General features: G+C 41.1%; 2 protein-coding genes across 2 annotated transcripts in view; both read left to right on the forward strand.

Moving 5' to 3' along the window:
* Window positions 1–8,508, forward strand: part of tlcd3a (TLC domain containing 3A) — a 29,113-nt gene extending 20,605 nt beyond the window's left edge. The window contains exon 5 of the mRNA XM_023407648.2: window positions 162–8,508. Within this exon, the coding sequence (XP_023263416.1) occupies window positions 162–467 (306 nt within the window). The 3' untranslated portion in view covers window positions 468–8,508. The remainder of the gene's footprint in view (window positions 1–161) is intronic.
* Window positions 8,509–9,873: 1,365 nt separating this feature from the next.
* Window positions 9,874–19,328, forward strand: LOC111656078 (uncharacterized). Its single transcript, XM_023407656.2, has 14 exons — window positions 9,874–10,003; window positions 10,144–11,046; window positions 15,169–15,229; window positions 15,307–15,456; window positions 15,937–16,089; window positions 16,363–16,536; window positions 16,930–17,136; window positions 17,287–17,436; window positions 17,521–17,583; window positions 17,681–17,738; window positions 17,837–17,962; window positions 18,052–18,166; window positions 18,400–18,551; window positions 18,699–19,328. Exons 2-14 carry the CDS (start codon window positions 10,519–10,521, stop codon window positions 18,823–18,825), a joined length of 2,064 nt encoding a protein of 687 aa, XP_023263424.1. The 5' UTR covers window positions 9,874–10,003; window positions 10,144–10,518; the 3' UTR covers window positions 18,826–19,328.
* Window positions 19,329–20,799: the final 1,471 nt, after the last annotated feature.

The raw sequence follows: 20,799 nt of genomic DNA on the forward strand, positions 1-20,799 counted from the left end.
ATATAATAACATTTCACAGGAAGTGATGAAATATTCAAAAAGGAATGAAACAGGATTAGAACAAAATGTATTTTGTATTTCACTGTGTCTTTTAGCGCTACTTCTCTTCATGCCTTCGTCCTCTCTCCATCCCTCCCTCTTATTCTTTTCTCCTCCACCAGCTCAGCCTCCAGGACTGCTGGCTGCACAAGGCCAATGGCGGTATGGTACTGTTCACCTTCTTTATGTGCCGCATCGCCCTCTTCCCCTACATGTACTGGATGTACGGCCGCCACTACGGCATCCCGCTCTACAGCGTGCCCTTCCACCTGCCGCTGTCCGCCAACCTGGGCAACTCGTGCATCCTGGCGCCGCAGGTCTACTGGTTCGTCCTGCTCTGCCGAAAGGGCTACCGCCTGTACAAGCGTAGCCGCAGCCCTGACGCGTCTCCTGTGGCCGCCGTCACTGACAATTCGAAGGACGATTGATATCCAGTTCACGATTGCTCGCTCAAGCCGCACACTCAGCTACTAACGCAACTACTTCTGCAAAGGCACTAGTTTGACTTAACACATTTCAAACCCCACCATTGTACTGTAGTACACCAGGACTGCCTGCTCTCGTCCCACAGCTCCTGGGCATTTTTCCGCACACTTTAATTCCTCTGTTTCGAATCTGCTGCCTACGTGGACCTCTCCACCGATCTAATTCTACTACTGAAGTTTGAAGATTTGGGTGTTTTTTTTGGATTTGGCTCTAGTCTGGATCTTGTTGAAGTGCTACCCTGCGTCCGTCTACATTTTCAGCACCGAAGAAAAGTTTGCTTCACCGAGAGTACAAGGTGGAGTAAAAGCACCAGAAACTGAAGAGGAGCTTCCAAGGACAGACAGTATCTTATCTCTTACTCCTACTGTGTTTACAGCCTCTGCTGATTTGGAAGGTCTGTTACAGTGTGTGTGTGTGTGTGTGTGTGTGTGTGTGTGTGTGTGTGTGTGTGTGTGTGTGTGTGTGTGTGTGAGAGAGCGTGAGTGTGAGTGAGTGGCTGTTGCAACAGGTTGTATTTATTTTTATGGTTTTTCTGTAATGTTTCAGATAGCTGCGTTTCCTCTCTCATCCATTCACTAATCAGACTCACAAGAAGGATTAGGAATCGCGGTGGGTGCAAATTCAGGCAGTATTAGCAGGATAAAAAAAAATGTGAGGAATACATGTCACCTCATCCACATGTGAGAAATAACAGCTACCCATTAATGTGACATAATATTAAGGTTCAGACTTTCCAGTCCTGTTCATTTTTGCTTGTAGTTTCTCATACAGCATGCAACCCTGCAGCAACAATCCCACATTCCTCACTGTCACATCCAGCACAGATTTATGGTCCTGGTTGTTTCCAGTAGCCATCCCCCTCAACCGTGAGCTAGCTCTGTATGCATAGTGTGTGTCCCCTATAAATTAACGCTGCACCCATGTTCACTCAAGGTTTTCGGGAATTCACATTGCTCCGGTGTTGGAGCTGGAGAATGGTGGCATCATCAAAAGGTTGTCTTTGCTGAGGGAACCATTCTTCATTTTCATGAATTTAAGTCATTTTTTTCGGGACGTGCATTACATGTATAAAACACGTCCGTGCTGGATACTGCGAAGTCTGTCAAGACCTCAAAGGAATCACCTTGAGAAAAACACAGGGATGGGATAAGATATGGCCCTTTGTTAGAAAATATTGTGTATAATGACTCACCTACACCCGAGTACACAGATTGGTGAAGTTCAGGTTGTGAGTTTCTGCTGTGTTAATCTGTATTGTGTGTGTATCTGTGAGGGTTTTCTCTTCTGCAGAGCAGAGGGTAAGTTAGGTTTCTTGCTACTGAGAGATTCAGTGTGTGAGTCCTCAGTCTTTGTTCAGATGACACTGGAGCGTTGCAGCTGCCATAGAAACGCTGCCAGGCTGACAGCCAGAGCTGACGCAGGGCATCTTGGGACGACAGAGTCTTTGACGAGTCGCTTCCGGTCATATGTCAACGGCTGTTGAAGATTTGTTTTCTCCTGTGAAAAGTCAGTCAGACCACAGAGGGGTGGGGTGGGGGTGATGGGGGATGTGGTAATGCCTAATGTGGGACGAACTCAGGGCCAAGGTTAGAGCAATAAGGTGAGCAGTGGCTCATCAGGGCAAACTAATACAGAGGATGGAAATGTCTGAGCAATTAGCCACCGAGGCCGAGGGTCTCAGGAGTGATTGTTCCTGACACCGATCTGTAACATAATCAAAAGATGTCATCCAGTAACTGTTTAGTTTCCCTGAGGCTCCAGAGATTTATATGCACTTGTGTATCAGGTGTTGCTTTGAGCACTTCACACAGGGCTGTATATACTTCATGTTTTTAGACATTTACTCCATATTTTAATTTCATCTTTAAAAAAAAAAAAAAGAAAAAAAAAAGTTTTAAAACTTAAACCTATATCCAGATATCACAACTAAATCTGAGAGGATCATTTTTATCATGCAAAGCTTTTGTTTTTGTTTTGTTGGATCCACAGTTGCATAAAGACGTTTATCTTAAAGGCATCCACTTCACATATCAAATAATAACTAGAACATATTATTTTCAAAAGAAATCTGCAGGGTTTGTTTCATACACCATCTACACCCTAGAGTTGATTTAACTCCTTGGATAATATTCTTGGTCATTCAAGCTTTATACTGAACTATCTGATTGCAAATGCATTAAAGGCCTTTTTTTTTTTTTAATGTCCAGCCAATTCAATCTATGCAAAAGAGGCTGCAGTGCATCTATAAAACACTAATGTCAAGCCATATCTAATTGATCCACGCCTTGGTATTTTATTTTAATCTTTTTAAATTCTTTGGGACCGTACATTTATTTTCACTACACATTTCTACTGGGACTCCACACTGAAATTTCTTTTTGTTTTGCTTGTCTTTCAAATTTACCTCACCTTGCGCGTTGATTAATTCAAGTTCATATGATGCTGAAAAAAAGGAAGTGTGTATTTATGATGGTTAACAGTTTTCAGTAGGGTACGCCAACGCCTTCACAGGGGTTTTGCTGTTTGGATGCTGACTTGATTGGGCTGTCGCTTTCTAAACAAAACAAAACAAGTTTAAACACAGCTAACATGAAAACCCCTCCGAGCCTAATCCGAAACTACACTGTAGAACTGACGTGGCTAACAAGCTAACGGACGTTTGTAGATGTGGTAATGTTATCGCAGTACCATCTTTATAAATGATTTTTTTTTTTGTATCTTTTGCTTTCAAGCCCCAAAATGTTTCCACACTCTACTTTCAGGTGGTTTTGTGTCATAAATGGCTGGTTTCTTCTTTCCTTGTGTCACTTCAGTCAGTGTGAGTCAAAGGATAATAGTGGGATCACTGTGAATGCTAAAACATGGTGTCACAGTAGTAGTCAGCAGCTAACATTAGCCGCTGTGAGCTACTGGTCATACCAGACCAAGTAAGGCTTGTAGAAGCGAATCCCCTGAGTGCGCTGAACTGAGTGAGGATGTGTTTTTATTGCTTAAGAATTCGACTTCAGCATGTGTTGATTCTTTCATAGGGTTTAACTGAGAAAACAATGACTGACGAGGTCAAAGTGACACGGCCTGTTGTCTTTGCCTTGTATTTTGTGATTTAAGGATTGTGACAGATCATTACAGACCAAATATTTATTTTATTTTTTTTCCCCCATGTTGAAATGATAGTTTGAATTTCTAATAAAAAGTGACAGCCCCAGAACTCCAGAGCTCTTTTGAGTCTCAATTTAAAGCCTCAAAGTCAAAAGTTTAAACTTCAAAGCATCAAGACTGCTGAGAGGACCAGTGAGCCTCTGTTGCATTGTGGGTTCTGTAGTGTTACCGTGCCCTGTGTGTGTGGGGGGGATCTTGTTGTTAATTTCTGCACTCCTTGGCTGCCACATCTTGTGGGAATAGCAGTGAACGGGGAAAAGGTGATGAGTCCTCTTGTTAGCAGACAGACAGTCTGTTTGCTGACCAACAGCATGAGGATGAGGGAGTAAGGAGAGACGAGCTGCTGAATGATGGGCTTGTTTGTCTGCTTTGGCTGGAGCCCAGGAGAGTGCAGGCCTCTTTTGTCCGTGATTGACTAGGCCACTGTTACTGGAAACATCCCAGGCTCTTTGTTCTGCTTTCAGCACTTTCTCTCTGTTTTTTTTTTCCTTTTTTACATCCACTTGAAAAGTCAACGCTTTAACTGCAGTCAAAACCAGTGGCTGTCACTTAAATCAACCATTTTTTATTTTTTTCATTTAAAATTAAAAGCTGCAGCTCATTGCTTTTTATTGTATGTCACCTATCGCCTTCTTACCACCTGCCTCCATCCTCTCTCCTTCCATCCATCCATCCATCCTCATTTTAACTCGCCCCACTCTTTTGGCTGATGTGCTCTGCAGTCATAGAAAAGTTGCTGAGAGCGATGGCAGAGAGGAGTGAGCCCTCCCTCCGCTCTGCTGCCATCTGTCGTCAGGATTATCTGCTCGTCCACTCAGCAGTTCACAGGCAGGGCCAGTTGGGATTAGTAGGGCTAGGTGGGCATTATCTATTAAAACGGTGCATGTCTCTCATTCAGTCTGCTGCCTTCAGATACATACATCTCTGTTTTCACCTGCCATGACCTCATCCTCCAGCAAATACTAAATATTCTGTAAAAAAATGACATTTACGGCTCTGTTATCAGGCCGACCGGTGTGGTACTAAATAGACTCGTGGCTGATATTTAGGATTATTTAAACTGCTATTATTTTTACTGTTTCCCACAGAATTTCCTTCTCGTTTTATCTTGGGTGGAAAAGCCTTTTTATGACACAAAACCTTTTGAGGTGTAGCAGCCTGTCATGACAGAAAATACCCCCCTCTTGACTTTAACTAGAATTTCTTTTGGCTTTCAAAAGGTCAGTTTAAACTCACAGACTCTTATTTTGACAGGTCCATTTTACAGTTATGGAGAATGAAATCTGAAGTTCAGTGAGCTGGACCTTTTTAATATTTTAATAGCAGTCCCCAGGCATAGCTTTGAAATCATGGAATTTATATAGAAAATATGACATTTCACTCTTTTTCAGTAACATTTACCCTTTTTTCTTTTTTTTTAATCATCAAAATTATTTTATTTAAGAAGTTTATGCTTTCTTTTCAAACAAACTTTAATCCTCACTTGCATGTTTTTAAGGATATGTGCAAAATTGAAATAATATTTCTATATCTGGAACGTTATTCTCAAATTGACTGATGTTGACTGGCAAAAAGAAAAAGAAAAAAAAATTATATTGAATAAATTAATGGGAGATAAACCGAAGGTTTGCTCCACTGACCTGACGACGGTCTTTAGTCCTTGTAAGTTTCAAAGCTGCTGGATCACGAGCCACTGCCACATAAAATTACGTTGCACATAAACAGCATCTGATCCTAAAATCGGAGGATCAGTGAATCGTAAACGCTTCATGGCACGCAGAGTACACATATCCTAACAGGTATAGTCTTTGTCACTCGATAGATTCTTAATAAAGAAAGTCTTAAGTTCCACCTCTTTGCTCAGGGTTTGATGAAGTTTGATAAAGTTGTTGACATATGTGTGTATAGAGGTTTATTGTAAGATGATGAACTGTGAGACAGACTAAAGATGATCACATCTAGAATGATATGCTGATTCTTTATTATGTGTTTTTTTTTCTTTTATTTTTATTTTTAAGATTATTTTTCCTTATAGATTTTTCTTCTATTTATGCTTTCTGACACGGCTTGTGATACTTCAACTCCCGAGAGTTGGTGAACCAAAGACTGTCAGGCACTTTAGTTGATCATAGTGACTGTAGTGATATATGACGAGAGATCCATTTGATTTTCAGTAGTTTAGACATGCTGTAGATGATTTGTCTTAGTAGCTAAGTGACCCGCTTCTCGCTTACAAACACAACTACCCTCCAGTTTTATCCTCTTTTGTTTGGATCCCGGAGAGTGACCAACACGGTGCGGTTGTGATGGATGTTTCCTCTGAGGACGTATTGGAGCAAACACACACTAATCAGGGGTTCAGTCCATTCTACACTAACGTGCAACCTATATAAAGACTGCATTTAAACATACTGTATGGGGTAGTGACATTTTACTGAATCTACATAATGATTTTATTTTACATATGATTCCTGTTCCTTAGCTTTGTATGAAAGGATCTAATTTAATCGTGTGCCACCTGTTGAATGAGAACATGGACACCACAATTAACCCGAGCGCAACACTAGCTCTGTTGCACCGCGCTAACGCTGTTTAGCATGTGCCTACACTATGTTGAGCAATAGTCTGCCTCTTGCTAACATTGTTTTGACTGAGAGTTCACTCCATGCTAACACCTTAGCACATAGTGCTAGTGAGTGCATATAGACTACATGCTAATTCTTAAACTTTTCAGTGACAGCAAGCACCAAGCTAACATTTAATATATGTGTGAGTGGTGGTTTAAAGCCAGCACCTTATCACACTATGTTAAAGTGATGGTAAGCCCCATGCTAACATGTTAGCATAGGCCTACACAACATTGAGACCAGTAGTGTTAACGTGACTGTGGTTTTATGTTCATATTCTAAGCTAAATGGGCATCAGCTGGTAAAATTTTAACATAAAAAAAAAAAAAAAGAAAAAGATAGAGTAGTTTGTTAGCCTTCATTAAGTTCAGCCCCCATTTTTAGGTTTTGACAGCTCTCCTGTGTGAAGGGCAGATGGGAGATGTTCGATGCCAACACCTTGGCAGAAATGCAGATTGTAGAAACTTTCTTTGAGAAGACGCTGTATAAATGTTGTAGGGCAGAGTGTGGCTTGTTGTTGTAGCCAATAATGCTGCAGTGTGAAAATGTAAATCTCCCATTTTGGTACAAAACACTACTTGTATTACATTTTTTTTTGTCTAAAAATGCATGAGACTTGGCTCCATCTCATCTGAAGGGGAGATGGTGTACATCTTTAAGAGGTGCTGCAAATAGCGCAATTATCAATAACCATGGAAACTGCAGTGGCTAATTTTGGTGTCTATTTTCCCATCATTTACAGGGCAAGCTGACAAAGGCACATGTTTGTCATTTTTACATCCACAAATAACAAACCAGTACGCTGAGCAGTACGACAGTAACGCACATTTCTGTCATGTTTGGGAGTAACTGGATTGTTGAGATGTGAGTGGTGATGATAATAGCGTGTTGGGGGGGGGGGGGTCTCTTCTGTCACGTGACACTTATTGTATAATTTTGCTGCTTTGAATCGTCACATATCCCTGCAGGGTTGGTCCCTCGTCTCTGGGCATAGAGATAGAACGGTGTAAAGGAATTGCGGTCTAATGCCGTGTTCATGTCATGTTGGATGGAAAGCATCTTACACCGGGATCAGACGACATGATATCAGCGTGATTACAGCCTCTGGAACCAAAATGACACTTAAACTGTTGTCAGGTTTTCTTCTGACGTGACGCGAACGCGGCATTAGGCTGATGAAATGCACATGAACTCGACTGAAGCGCTGCAGAAACTGTGTTGCTGGCACTGATTTTGATCTGTGGACAGTGAACCAAATTTGGTTTCCAGTGCCTTGTGAAAAATCTATTTGTGATACCCGCAAATCTCAGTATGAAAGAGCTAAGCTGGCAGGCAGTGTTTACAGGTTGTGGCTGTATTTATCGCGTTTATTGTCGTCGTCATCGTCACCACCACCATCATCATCATCATCAACATCATCATCATCATCCTCATGTCTTTGAGGAAAACTACACTTTCAGTCATTTTGGTGTTCACGGCAATGATGGAGAAAAGTCTCATTGTTTGTTTTTAAAAATCTTATTGTTCATACTTTTAAGTGGGGGAAAAATATTTAAAACAGATTGCTATGCATTTACTGCTAGAAAGAGAATAAAGTGTCATTTAATTCTGTTGAAATTAAAGCCTTTTACATTAATATGTTGTCGTATTTCACATTTTGTAGCATTTTAATCTATATTTTCAGATTATCGAGCAAATCCCATAATGTTGTTTTTCTATGCATCATATGAGGATGAAACCCTTTAAAGCATAGACGTACCGTAGTCTTGAATATGTTTGCTGTGTCTCTGTTGTTTTAGACCTTTCATCTGTCAAGTTTGGTGGATGTTATGTTTCAGAGATTTGGATTTTAACGTTGACCTGCTGTTCATAATAGTCACTTTTTTTTTTGCGATGGGCGTGTAACTGACTTAAATGCAGCACCTTCACAACCTTTTAACACTTCCTGCCCCACATTATTTTTGATAGCGTTCTAATTTTTCATACATATATATCAGATTTGATGCATCTGTCCTTTTTTTTTTTTTTTTTTGTAGCGTGACCTTTTTTTTGTTTTTGAGGAACTTTCCTATCTGAAAAGAGAAATTTTTGTTTGACATAACACAAAACTATTGATGTAAGAGGAGTTATGTACTGTAGCTGCAACTTGTGAATTCAGAGCACCCCTTTAAAATTCAATAAATTTGATTTGATAGACTGTTTTGAACAAGCCTCTGTTTTGTTTTCCTTGTTAAGTCTGCATGCATTTTAATCAGGTCTTATTTTTTCATTTGGTAAAGATGGGTACAGTAACATACAAGAGCACATTTTGCATACATTTCCCCTGATCAATCAAATTCAAAGAAGCTTTATTGACATGACTGTAGTCAGATACAGCATTAGGACATGTGTGTATTTGTTTTGTTGCTGAGGAATTTGAGTTAAATTTACATAAAGAAACTTGCAGAGAAAGCAGCCTGAGACCACTGCTACTGCTAAATAAAAAATATCTACATTTTCTCCTCACATGCTTTGCAGTTCCTCTCTTTTATTCACTGTGTGCATTTGTTCAGTGTGTACGTGTAGTTATGGTTCCTGCAGGGCTTCTTTCAGTTGTAATGTGAAGTCATGGCCACACAGAGGCGCTGCTGGCTCAAGCTGACTGAAGCTGAGCCTGATCTTCTACACACACAGACTTTGACACTGGTATGTTTGTCTACTGCTCTTTCCAAAAACACAAATGTTACAAGTGTAAAATGAATTATGATGCTAAAATCTGTGGATATAATAAACCAGACTGTGCTCTTTTATCATGTTTCAGAGCATTTTATTTCTTTACATGTAACATTTTGCCTAAATAATAACATATACAACTTAACTTTAACCTACACAACACAAAATGTAGCTGTAAGGAGATTTATTAATTGTTTATTCATGTTTTCATAACTAAAACTGATGAATGAAAATATAGTAAAACACAAGACAAATCCTGCACACAGCGCCTGAAAGGTCTTTACGTCTGCTTACAACTTAGAGATGTATCACAACTATAGTGGCAAACTTCAGGTTGGAAGAAAGAAATGCACTACAGTTATTGTTTGGTGTGATAATAAGCCAGTGATGTTTAACATTCTGCCTCAGGCACATTACTAGAGATATTAATAGATACCTAACATTAACCTTTAACTAATTACTAGTGTGTTCATCAGTTCTCTTTGAATGTGACGTGTTGCATGAACATCTAAGATCTACAAACTTAATTATGTAGTTTTCCCCTCTGGTTGTGTGTAGGTTCTCAGAATCACAGCCTTGTTGCCTTTTCATAGACTGGGGTAAATTTAAATATTCGGGCTGAGCTTTGTTGGTGATTTCTTATTTAAGTTCCTCTCAGAAAGAGATTACATGAGATACATCACATCATTGACCCCCTAGGAAACTGCACTCACCCTCTCTGCTGTGACTTCATACAGATTTACCAGCAGCAAAGAGACAAAACCATTTGAATAATCCTGGCTCCTCCTCCCCATTTGAACTTTTCACGCCCCCCTTTACATCCCAAAATACAGGCGAACCTGTTGCTCCCAAGCATGGGAGACACAGATAGCTTTGACAACACACTGGGGAAGGGGCAGCAGGGGTAAACGTTGAGGAAACACATCGTGGATGCAACACCAGAGAGGACGTCTGCCACTTCCACCGGATCCCTTGGAAAGGTTAGTTTTGATCATCCCTCAGCTCCTGCACGCACCGAGAACCTGATCTGCCCGTGCAGTACGTAATCTCTTTTCCCGGGATGACACTGTGTATGAGTTTTCCATGACTTATAAATAACAACCGCTCTTGCTTTGACCAGATGAGAGGAGAGAGTAAGAGAATACGCACGTTGAGAGAAGTCCTCCATGGAGCTCGATTGGACTTCAGTGTGCTGCTGCCGAGGAACGCTGCACCCCTGGTCGTCCTCTGAAAACCATTTGCATCTTCAACTTGTCTGGAAAACTGGCATGGAACACCACAGATACCTCTGAATTATTTTAGCTGGAAGGAGTAGAGTAGAAAAATAATTTGGTCAAGAACTCAAAGATAGATTTAAAGGAGGTGAACCAGAGAACGAAGTGAAGAGGTGAAAGACAAGACAAGTAGAAAGGTTTTGGTTTCTGATCTCCACGCCGACCACCCCGTCACTCATTTGACTTGAAACGCAGAGGTGGTGAGGGTTGATAAAAAAGCCATGGATACAGCTACAGAGGGTGTTCAGGAGGAAATGGTAAGTGAGGCTCTTGTTCAGTTCAATACCACCTTGCAAGCTGCCATAAGGGAGGTACACGTGGACGTAAGTGCTTTCAAGCAGCGCATAGAGCAGAGGATCGAGGAGGTGTGCATCTCCAACGGACCCTTGGCCGAGGCGGTGACCAGGCTGCAGGAGGAGAACCTGCAGCTCAGGTCGAAGCTGGAGGCCCTCAGCCTTCTGGTGGAGGGTCTTGCCGGGGTAAAAGTGGGGAAGAGTCCCGCTCAAGTGACGGGGAAGAACAGGGAGGAAAGTATAGAGAATGGACACGTACAGATACAGTCCAAGACCCTGGAAGACAAGACGGTTTTGCTCAACTCTGGAGGATCAGAGGAATTCCTGTCAAGCCAGTCCACATCCACAATCTCTGAATCATGTGGGTCAAGTGGAGGATCAGGCCACACTACTGCTGCTGCTGCTGCTGCTGCTGCTGCTGCTCCATGGAGAGCAAAGAGACATGCTGAGATTAACGTGAGTATTCTTGTTGTTGTGTTTTCTGCAGATCATACAGTCTACGGAATAAAGTGCGGATGGGTGAACAAGATGCACAGGGTGTGGTAAAGCTGGTCAGCGGAGAATTACTAATTTATATACACCAGTTCTTAGCTCACCTCTAACTCCCTTCCACTGACAGATCCCTGAGTTTGAAGGCTTATCGGAGGCTAAAACACTGCACAGTGGTGTGTAGTACTGTGACTTTACAACCCTTTAAACATAGCACAGTGACAATCCATCACAAAACTTGTGAGATACATAATACAAATTACATAAAGCACTACAATTTAATATACCAGGAATGTAACGTACCCATGCATGGCTGGTGCGTTGCGTTAGCCCTCTGCACCCTTGTTACATTAACACAGTGGCCCTCATTGAAATGAATGTGCTACTGTGCTAATGTCTGTTTAAACACAGCCAGTGTTACAGTACACCACCACGCCAAGGACTCTGAGCAGCTATGTCATTAAGTTTTGAGGGACGTACTTTTCTATGTGTAAGCGTTTGGCTCGTAACAGGCACACCTGACCCCATACATCATCTTCTCCAAGGTTCATTGCTTTCAGCCTTGTGAACTCACACTCAGCACGCGCCTTGTGTCCCTATCAGCTGCTCAAACAATGTGTGAATGCCCTGAATATTGATATAGATCGCAGCATCATCCATCCAGAAACCACCCTGTTCGCTGGAACACATTAGTACATTCTTTAACCTAAATGGCACGACTACATACGTGTATGTCCCAGCGAGGAAAGCTGCTATTTTCTGTGCATGTATAAAGTAACCTTTCAAAAGATCAGACATGCTTATGAACTAAGCCCACCTGATCTATAAAAACCTCTGTGCGAGAGAGTGGATAAGAATCAGGATTTGAATCTGTCAGGGAGGATCCCAACTAGAATCAGAGGAATCTGAGCCGTGTGGTATGTTTGTCTAATATATATTTAACCTCTGACATCACACATTTATCTGGGGAGCAGCGGTATAAGCAGCGCCTTATAGGCTCCGCATCACTTGACATTAATATAATTAGATATTATATTTTCATTTGGTGACCAATAATAATCATCTAGTATTATTAACCTTGAATATGATACAATTACCATTATATATCCTTACATTAGTCAATTTAGAAACTACCCCACTGACACAAACATGCATATTTGCACACTTAACGCTCGTCCCTACCCCCCATCACACCCCTCTTCTGCTCATGACCCGCTGTTAGAACAGCAGGTCCTCCAAAGGGCACATGTATTTTTGGGTCTGTGATTTGGGACTGAGCTGCAGCTCTTTACCAACTTCAGCTTTTTCTTCCTCACCTTTAAAACACCACTGTTCGCACACACGAATGAAGATGGGGATAGTCATAAGGAATGCAGGTCTAAATGATCAATTCATAATCAATTAATTCAGTGCTTGGACTTTGTAACTGAGCTCAAGAGCTCACAGCCAGGGATGTAGTAGACAGCCTGACGAACAAGGTCAGTCTACTACTCCACATTCTTCTGACAGTGTGCACAGCGCACAAATTGTTTTTCCTTTTTGTGACGTAACTCACACTCGAACTCTGAAGACAGGTATATAAATAAATCTCCAATCGCTCAGGAATGTTGTTTCCCAGCCAATCCAGCTCTCAAATCTCCTAATGGAAAGTTGAATTGCATCTTACATCCCTGTCAATAATACCCCCGACTCACACCCTGAGAGGGGCAACCAGCTGTCCTCGTAACACACACTGCTGACATTCCTCTGTGCTGAAATCACCTGGTCCCCCCTCCCACCTCTCTGACGTAAAACTCTTCAACCCCCCCACCCCCTCAGTACTAAGATAGCCCCCCTGTTTCATCAGTTAATACTATACTCCATCATTTTCAAATTTGACATCATCCTATTGAGGTCAACCATGTCACCACAGCTGGCAATAGCAGGCCTCACTCCGTCACGCACGAACACGTCATGCAGTGAGTGAAAAAGCAGGTAAAATTGGAATTAATGAATCAATGTCTTTGAGGAAAGATTGTCCAAAAACTGAGAAACATTATCACTATTTGAACCATTGCCAGCGCCGAGTGCCTTAAGATCTAGTAACACTAATATCAACAAGATCCAGCTCCAGAAAAATCTTAGTAAACAGCTGAAGTTCTTCTCCATTTAACCATATAACCATGTTAGCAAACAATTACCTATTTACGCATACAGCAGACATAAAGCAGCTTTAGCATTGATTTGGAGTTGTGTTTTTGTGTCCAAAACACGCCCTGCATTTTGTTCTTTTTTTGGTCTCCTATCAGGTTCCTTATCTGCTAAATTCTCCGCTGTGTTCACCAGCTAGTCGCTAACTTTGTCTGTCTCGCCATTTGGTACTGGACAGGACGCGCTCAGTGGGTTCTGAGCTTGATGAGAGCAGCAAGACTAGACTTTACAGTAAAGTTGAGGCGTTACGACAATAACAAGGAGCTGAAAGATGATGAAAGATGCTAAAAGATGCTAAAACGCTCTGTAGAGCTAAAGGGAAGCTGCAGAGCTACAAAGCCATTTGATTCATTGCTAATATGAAAATATGGTTTAGTGCAGCTTTAATTAATAATAATAATTTATATACAATAAATTGATGTAATGAGATTTTCAAATGTGAGAAATAATGGGAAAGTGTTTCGTTGTGACTTTAACAATCAGGATAATTTCTCATTGGTGATTTACTGAAATGTGTTTGTGTGTTTTCAGTATGTTTGCATGTTTCTAAGCAGCCGAAGTGACATGGAGGTAAACTCGGCCAGGGGTTGAAGAGATTAACAGGGTGAGACTGTGATATCCCACAGCAGCTCCTGTGGAGCTCACAGATCACTGTGGTGCTAATCTCCCTCCTGACGATGAGTTGACGGACTGGCTGCAATGGCTTTATTGTGAGGCTGCCAGACCACTGCGTGTCTCTGGAAAGCAAAAGGCTGAGGGGGGGATGGGGGGGGTGGGAGAAGGGGCAAACACAGGCCAAAGCTTCGGGCCGATATACTTAGGCACTGTTTGAACCGCTCGGGCTAACTCTCTGATTTCCAAAGCATCCATTTGGGGCTATATCGGGACGTAAGAAGAGCAGAGCGGAAACTCTTGCAAAGGGGCTGATTGCAAAATCTAAAATAGCCTCTCAGTGGGAACATGGGTTTGTTGGCCACAGCTGACATTAAATGAGAAGCTTTCAGCTGTTGACAGCTGAGAATCACAAATGCAGAGAAGTTAGCGCGCACACACACACACACACACACACACACATTTAACACGAATGATAACAATGAAAAAAATTATTTTTAGCTCCACAGCATGCAGCAGTCTGAAAGACAGAAGTCTCTTTGTTTGTTGTGAGCTGAATATTGTTGGAGACCAACAAAAAAAAAACAGCTGCACGTGTTGCGTAACTCATTTACCCTCCTGGGGTAAAGGCTAACGAAGGAACTGTGATCCTTTACACGTTCAGTTTTACTATTCTTATTTAAAACTAACACATTATGGGTAGATTACACCCCCACCCACCCTCTCCCACTCTCACTTTAAATTTGCATCACCCACCACCATGTTCAAGGTTATGCCATTACCAAGACAGCCAAACGAAGCAAAGCTGATGTGCTGGTCACGTCTGAATGCCCCCATCAAACTGAGCCCTGCCTGATTCAGACTTCAAATTAGAAGAGGTTACATACTGAATTTTTAGACGGTGAATTTCACTTGTTTTTTTTTTTCTACTCTGACATGAATCCAAGGGGCAGTTAGGGAAGAATTTGTTCTGAATTATGCATTTTTACCACTTTAAAAAAAGTCGGTACAGCAGAGGAGTAATGGCGTCTTATTGTAAAAGCATTTAAATAATCATTAAAGCTCTTCAATTAATGAACATCTGTAAAATCTGCAAAACTAAACTCTTTAAAAAGAAAGTTTCAAGCCAGAAAACACAGTGCCAGTCCACCATTAACATGGTCTATTATTTCAATGCTGTGAGTGACCGTACCAGATTGTGGATGACCTAGTTTCATTCATGAAAAGACACTGTCGACCTAAAATAACAGAACTGCACGTTTTGAACCTCTTGTCTTCACTGAGCAGGGCACTGATGCAAAAGGAGAGAAAAATGTCGCCTCGGCCGCACAGGAGAACGGCAAGCAAGGTGGGCAGACTGTCTGAAAAAGGTTTCAACACCGGTGACCCGACGAGCCGATCTCACCTTTGGTTATGTTTTCACAGAAGGTTCATCCGTGGACTCTGATGCAGCCCAAAGTGCCGAAGCTGCTCCCCAGTCCCACCAGGCTCTCACCGCCGTCACAAAGCCGAGCCCAGAGTCTCCCGCCGTAACGAACTTTCCTCAGTCTACAGTGGAAACCCCCAAAATGCCCGGTCAGCTGATCGCCGTTCACATATAATACACTTCACTTTACACTGAAAACATATTTGTTGGATGGATTCACTGTAAGAGAAATAAAAAATATTTTATAAGTTTATTTTTGTAGCAAACCACAGAATACACAGTGCTTTACAAAGTATTCAGTAATCTGTAAAAGTCTCTAAATGAAACTGTCCATAATATTCCAGGATGAATAAAGATGAAAATAAGATCCACAATATAGTTTTGGGGAAGTTGAAAATCGATTCTGAAAGGCCAGTGTTAATCAGTTCAGTCATGTTGTCCATCGTCATGGACATGGTCATGGTTGGTCAATATCATATAATATCAATAATACAACTCTAATTTATCAAAGGGGTTACATTAAAGCTGTACAGCTATAACAAGCTTTACAGATCAAATTATTTTAGTATCTATACACATTAAGTGATGTCTAGAAACCTATAGACCTTAATCCAACTTTTCTCTTTCAGACCAGGAAGATTCAGGTCCTCTGACCAAACCTCATCTTCCCCTCACTGCGATGACGAAAGCCAGCTCCGAGGCTCCGTCTGTTCCCGCCGCCTCAGTGGTCAAAGCTACAAAAGAAACTCCCGCCAAATCAGCGGAGTCTTCTGCTAAATGTGGTGAGTGGGAGATGCAATCTCTGCTGTGTAATCAATACATCTCACCATTTATTTGATACCAGTGAATCTGCTTTGCCAGTGTAACCAAATTCAATTTTTCAAAATGTTAATTTCTCCTTAATGCAGCCGTTTTCTGTTACGTGTCTCCCCAGTGTCGGGAACTCTCCGAGGATGGAGATGCATAATCACACATTAATGGACACATTAACTGAGTGCTCTTAACCATCCATTCCACTTTGACTTCATTTTTTATTCAGATTCTCCCTTTTTCAGATGCTGACGAACCCCTGCCCCATCTTCCTGTCACTGCCATGACAACCAAAGCCAGTCCTGAGGGTCTGCTTACCACCAAATCTGCTCCGTCTCCGGCTTTAGTCCCTAAAGCAGCCGGCCATCCTGCAGCAGAGGCTCCCGCAGGGGAAGCAGGGGAATATTCTTTTACAAGAGGTCAGTTAACGGGTTCTTGTGAACAGACACTGCAGATTATTGAGATGTATTCTTAGGATTTGATCTCTGCAACTCCTCTGAAAACATATTTTTATTTTTTATGTTTCTGTCTGCGAAGTAATAAACAGTTCCTACCTATTGTTCTTATTACCATAACACATGAGCAATGATGCTTATCACCCCAGCAACCACCTAGCGACACTTTCGGGACCACTTATCAACTCATTAGTAACACCCTGTTACCGCTCAACCATAGCAACCATGCTAGTCATAATCTAGTAATGTGCTAGCAACTATACTAAACATTCAAACAGTAACTTAGCAACATCCTGGGATGTTTTAAGTTATTATAGTTATATATATGTATTATTGTTTTTATCTCCACCTGTGCAGGTACATCTGGGGCAAAGGAGCTGAGGTCCCAGGAGCAGTCAGGCTCTGGATCTCAGGCCTTGCCTCATTTTCCCCTCACAGCTGTAACCAAAAGCAGCTCTGAGACTTCTGCTCCATCTAAATCTGATCCGAGTCCTGCTTCTGCACCCAATCCTTCGGTGCCACAATCCCCGACAATAAAGCCAGGCAAATATCCCTTTAGACGTGGTGAGTACATGGCTACGTGGTTTGTTTTGAGATATTATTTTTGCTCGGTCAGTTGTCTGAAAATATGTAAAAAACGCTCATCAAAGGAGGTGTAAATAGCTCATGTATTCTTTCACTGAGGTTCATGTGCTTTATTTCTATTTTCATTAGACGTCAGTGAACACAAGCCACACTTGACTCTCTCTGCCATCACCAAACCCAACACGGAGTCTTCATCATCAGCTACTCAAGCGCCGTCTTCAAATATTTCAGCATCACAGGACCCTTCAGTAAAACCTGGGGAGTATCCCTTTAAGCGGGGTGAGTTCAACTCTATTTTCTTTCATTTGTTAATATATATATTTTAAGGTTCACCTTACCTCATCCATCACCTCATCAATTCAGTACCAGTTCTCAAGACACCCAGTCCCAGTCTGAAGAGGAGTGTGAGCTTCCCTCAGTCTGCAGGTAAAATAAATTAAACTTTCCATATCTGCAGGTAGAGGCTTTAGTTTTTGTGATTTGTTAATGTAGTTTGCATTATTTTGTTTTTCTCTAACTGCAGAAAAATTACTTCCCTCCAAATCAATCATAAAATCGGGTTTCTCGCCTAATTTGGAAAAGTAAGTCATGAGCGTGAATTCTGATTCTGATTTTTTTTAAAAACATTAAATGAACTTAGTGTTTTCTGTGGTTTCACTGATGCCGTGTTTCTCCACAGGAAAGCGAACAAGCCAGGGGGGATTGAGTTTAAACAGGATATAATGAAATCACAAACGCTTCCACGCTCTAACGGGGCTCAGGCCAAACGGGCTCTTTTTGAAAGGATGAACTCAGAGCCGACCAAGTAAGTGTATCTTATCTTATTAGTGTATCTTCAGCCCCGGAGATGATTGACATTTTGTGGTACGGTGAGCTGTAATTCTCTTGCCACAGGCCGAAGGACTCCAAGCCGAAACTGAAGCGCTCTCAGAGTTTCGGAGTGTCCAGTGCCAGTGGTATAAAACAGATTCTCCTGGAGTGGTGCCGCTCAAAAACCATTGGCTATCAGGTACGACAGCGGGATACACGGTATATTCCTCTTCTGCCATGTCTCTCCTAATTATGGAGGAACAAGGATGTCACAGGAAAAGTAATACATTTGCATCAATAATAGGAATTGTAAAGCGAATTTATAAAGTGCCGTGATCATTTGGCAGTAAAGTGATGAGGAGAAAATGCATGAATGTGGCACCATGTTGTTCTCTGTCTTAAAATGCGGCGCCCTCGTCGTCTTTTTCTCAGAACATAGACATTCAGAACTTCTCGTCCTGCTGGAGCGATGGGATGGCGTTCTGTGCTCTGGTTCACTCTTTCTTCCCTCTGGAGTTTGATTACAACACGCTGGACCCCGCCAAACGCAAACACAACTTACAGCTGGCGTTCACCACTGCAGAGTAAGCAGGCTAGAATGGACTGAGTGAGGCAGTGAGCGAGTGTGTGTACTTTGATTACACTGGAGTAATTGATATTTCCACGAGGTACTACAGTCTACGTGTGCCTTGGAAATGAATGACTCTAACTTTATGTCTTTTATGTTTCAGGGAGCAGGCTGACTGTCTCCGTCTGATCGAGGTGGAGGACATGATAGAGATGGGGGACAAGCCAGACCCCATGTGTGTGTTTACATACGTCCAGTCCCTCTACAACCACCTGAAGAAGTTTGAATAACTCTGTATCAGAGTAGATGAGAATAATCTAGATGTTTTTAACCACAGTGTGTTGTGAACACTTTGAATGGGCTGAATTAATGTGGAGCCCAAAACCACCCTGTGAATCCACTTAAACTAAGACAGTAGAGTTTGACAAGTAGTTTTCTCTGTCAACACACAGTCACAGTTTTATACTGTATGCATGTGTTCACCAGTTTCCCCCCATTCCCTTTAGCTTTCCTAGTGGACTACTGATTCTTAAAATGCAGTGTCTTATGACAAGTATTGTGATGTGTGTGGCTCTAATGTTGCTGTATTTACAACTAAAAAGGGCTTTTGTGTAACTCTCACGTCAATAACAAAGCCGTAAAATAAAAGGAAGCAAATCTGAGGAATGATCGATCAGCATTTGGGAACATGAGTGATGTTACAAATTAAAAGTTAGAGATGCTCCAGGAACAATAAATTAAAGTCTTGCCTTTTGACTCTTGTAATGTGGCAAAATAAAGCTATTTTATAATATTTGTTTTATTTTTTTTTTTTTATCAGTGTCAGACTGCACAGATCAGCAGAGACAGAGACTGTAAATAATTTAGATAATTAACAATGTGCATGAAGGAGTGTCATGTTTTTCAATGGCACAAGAAATAAACTCCAGGAGCCAAACTCCGAGCTCAGTCAGTCAGTGAGACAGATATGAAATTTATTAGTGTTGGCCGCCGCCACTGAAAGCGCTTGGCATGACACGACCAGGGATTGCAGGTATTTTTACACTATAAATGTTTACACTATTACACAATATAAGGACAACAAAACGTAGCTCTTAGCTGTCATCACATCACCGAAGTGCCATACTTAAATCACATGATGACAACTTAGCCAACTCCACCCGCTGAGGATGACCATGAAATGCAGCTGAAAGCTATATGAAAATGCACCTTCGGTTAATATTGTTCTGTCAAACTACTCTCTTTTAATGTTGGTTTCAGATGAGCTGCCACAATTATTAATTAGTCGATCAACGAAAAATAATTAGGAACAATTTTGGTAACTGATTATTTCAGTCAATTTTCAAGCAGTTAATCCAAAAATGCTGTTTTCAGTCTCAAATATGAAGATTTCCTGCTTTTCTCAGTTTGAATTTATTTTAAATTAAATATTTTGGCAGTTTTGGGTTTGTCAGATAAAACAAGACATATGAACATGTGACCTTGGACTCACTTCTTCACTATTTATTGACATTTTATAGACTAAACATATAATCTATTAATTGAGAAAATAATAATAAGATTAATCAATAATGGAAATTATTGTTAATTGCAGCCCTAACTGACTAACTTTGATATGGGGAACCGGTTATAATCCATGACTGATGCATTACTTCTAGGGTCCAAATTAATTACACACTCAGTTGGAGAACCCATGATGAAAATCTTATTTATGTAGGTTTCTGGTCACAATGACAAATAAAGGTTTTTGAAGAATGAAGATTTTTCTACAAACTGTGTCAGGAAAAGATTCATTGAATATATAACACGTGTACATTGCCATCTACTGGCAGAATGTATTTACTGCAAAAGACTGTTGACCAAAAATTGCATTTTTTTAAATAATTATTTATCTTTACAAACCTTCATTTTAACTATTTAAATAATCTTTCGACCTCAATTGTGCTTAAATTGTGCAATAAATAAGCTAAAAAGAGAACTGGAAATACTCACAAAAACTTTTACTGATCTCAGCTTTCACATGTACATCATAACATAGTGGTATTGTTAATATTCACATCAGTTGAAACATTAAAGTGTGGGGTCTCAAAAAGGTCATTTTGAGATCACATCTTGTTGCATTTTGGGGTTAGGATTTGACTTTTCTTTTCTTTTTTGAAAAAGAAAGAAAAAAGAAAGAAAGAAAGAAATTCGTGTGATACCCAAAAAACGCATCTTCGTGAACTGTTAAAAACTGATTTGGAGCAACCAAAATCTGCAGAAAA

This window comes from Seriola lalandi, unplaced genomic scaffold (assembly GCF_002814215.2).
Source record: "Seriola lalandi dorsalis isolate HSWRI2012SDOR001 ecotype SW California unplaced genomic scaffold, Sedor1 jcf7180002054343, whole genome shotgun sequence".
Classification (NCBI taxonomy): Eukaryota; Metazoa; Chordata; class Actinopteri; order Carangiformes; family Carangidae; genus Seriola; species Seriola lalandi.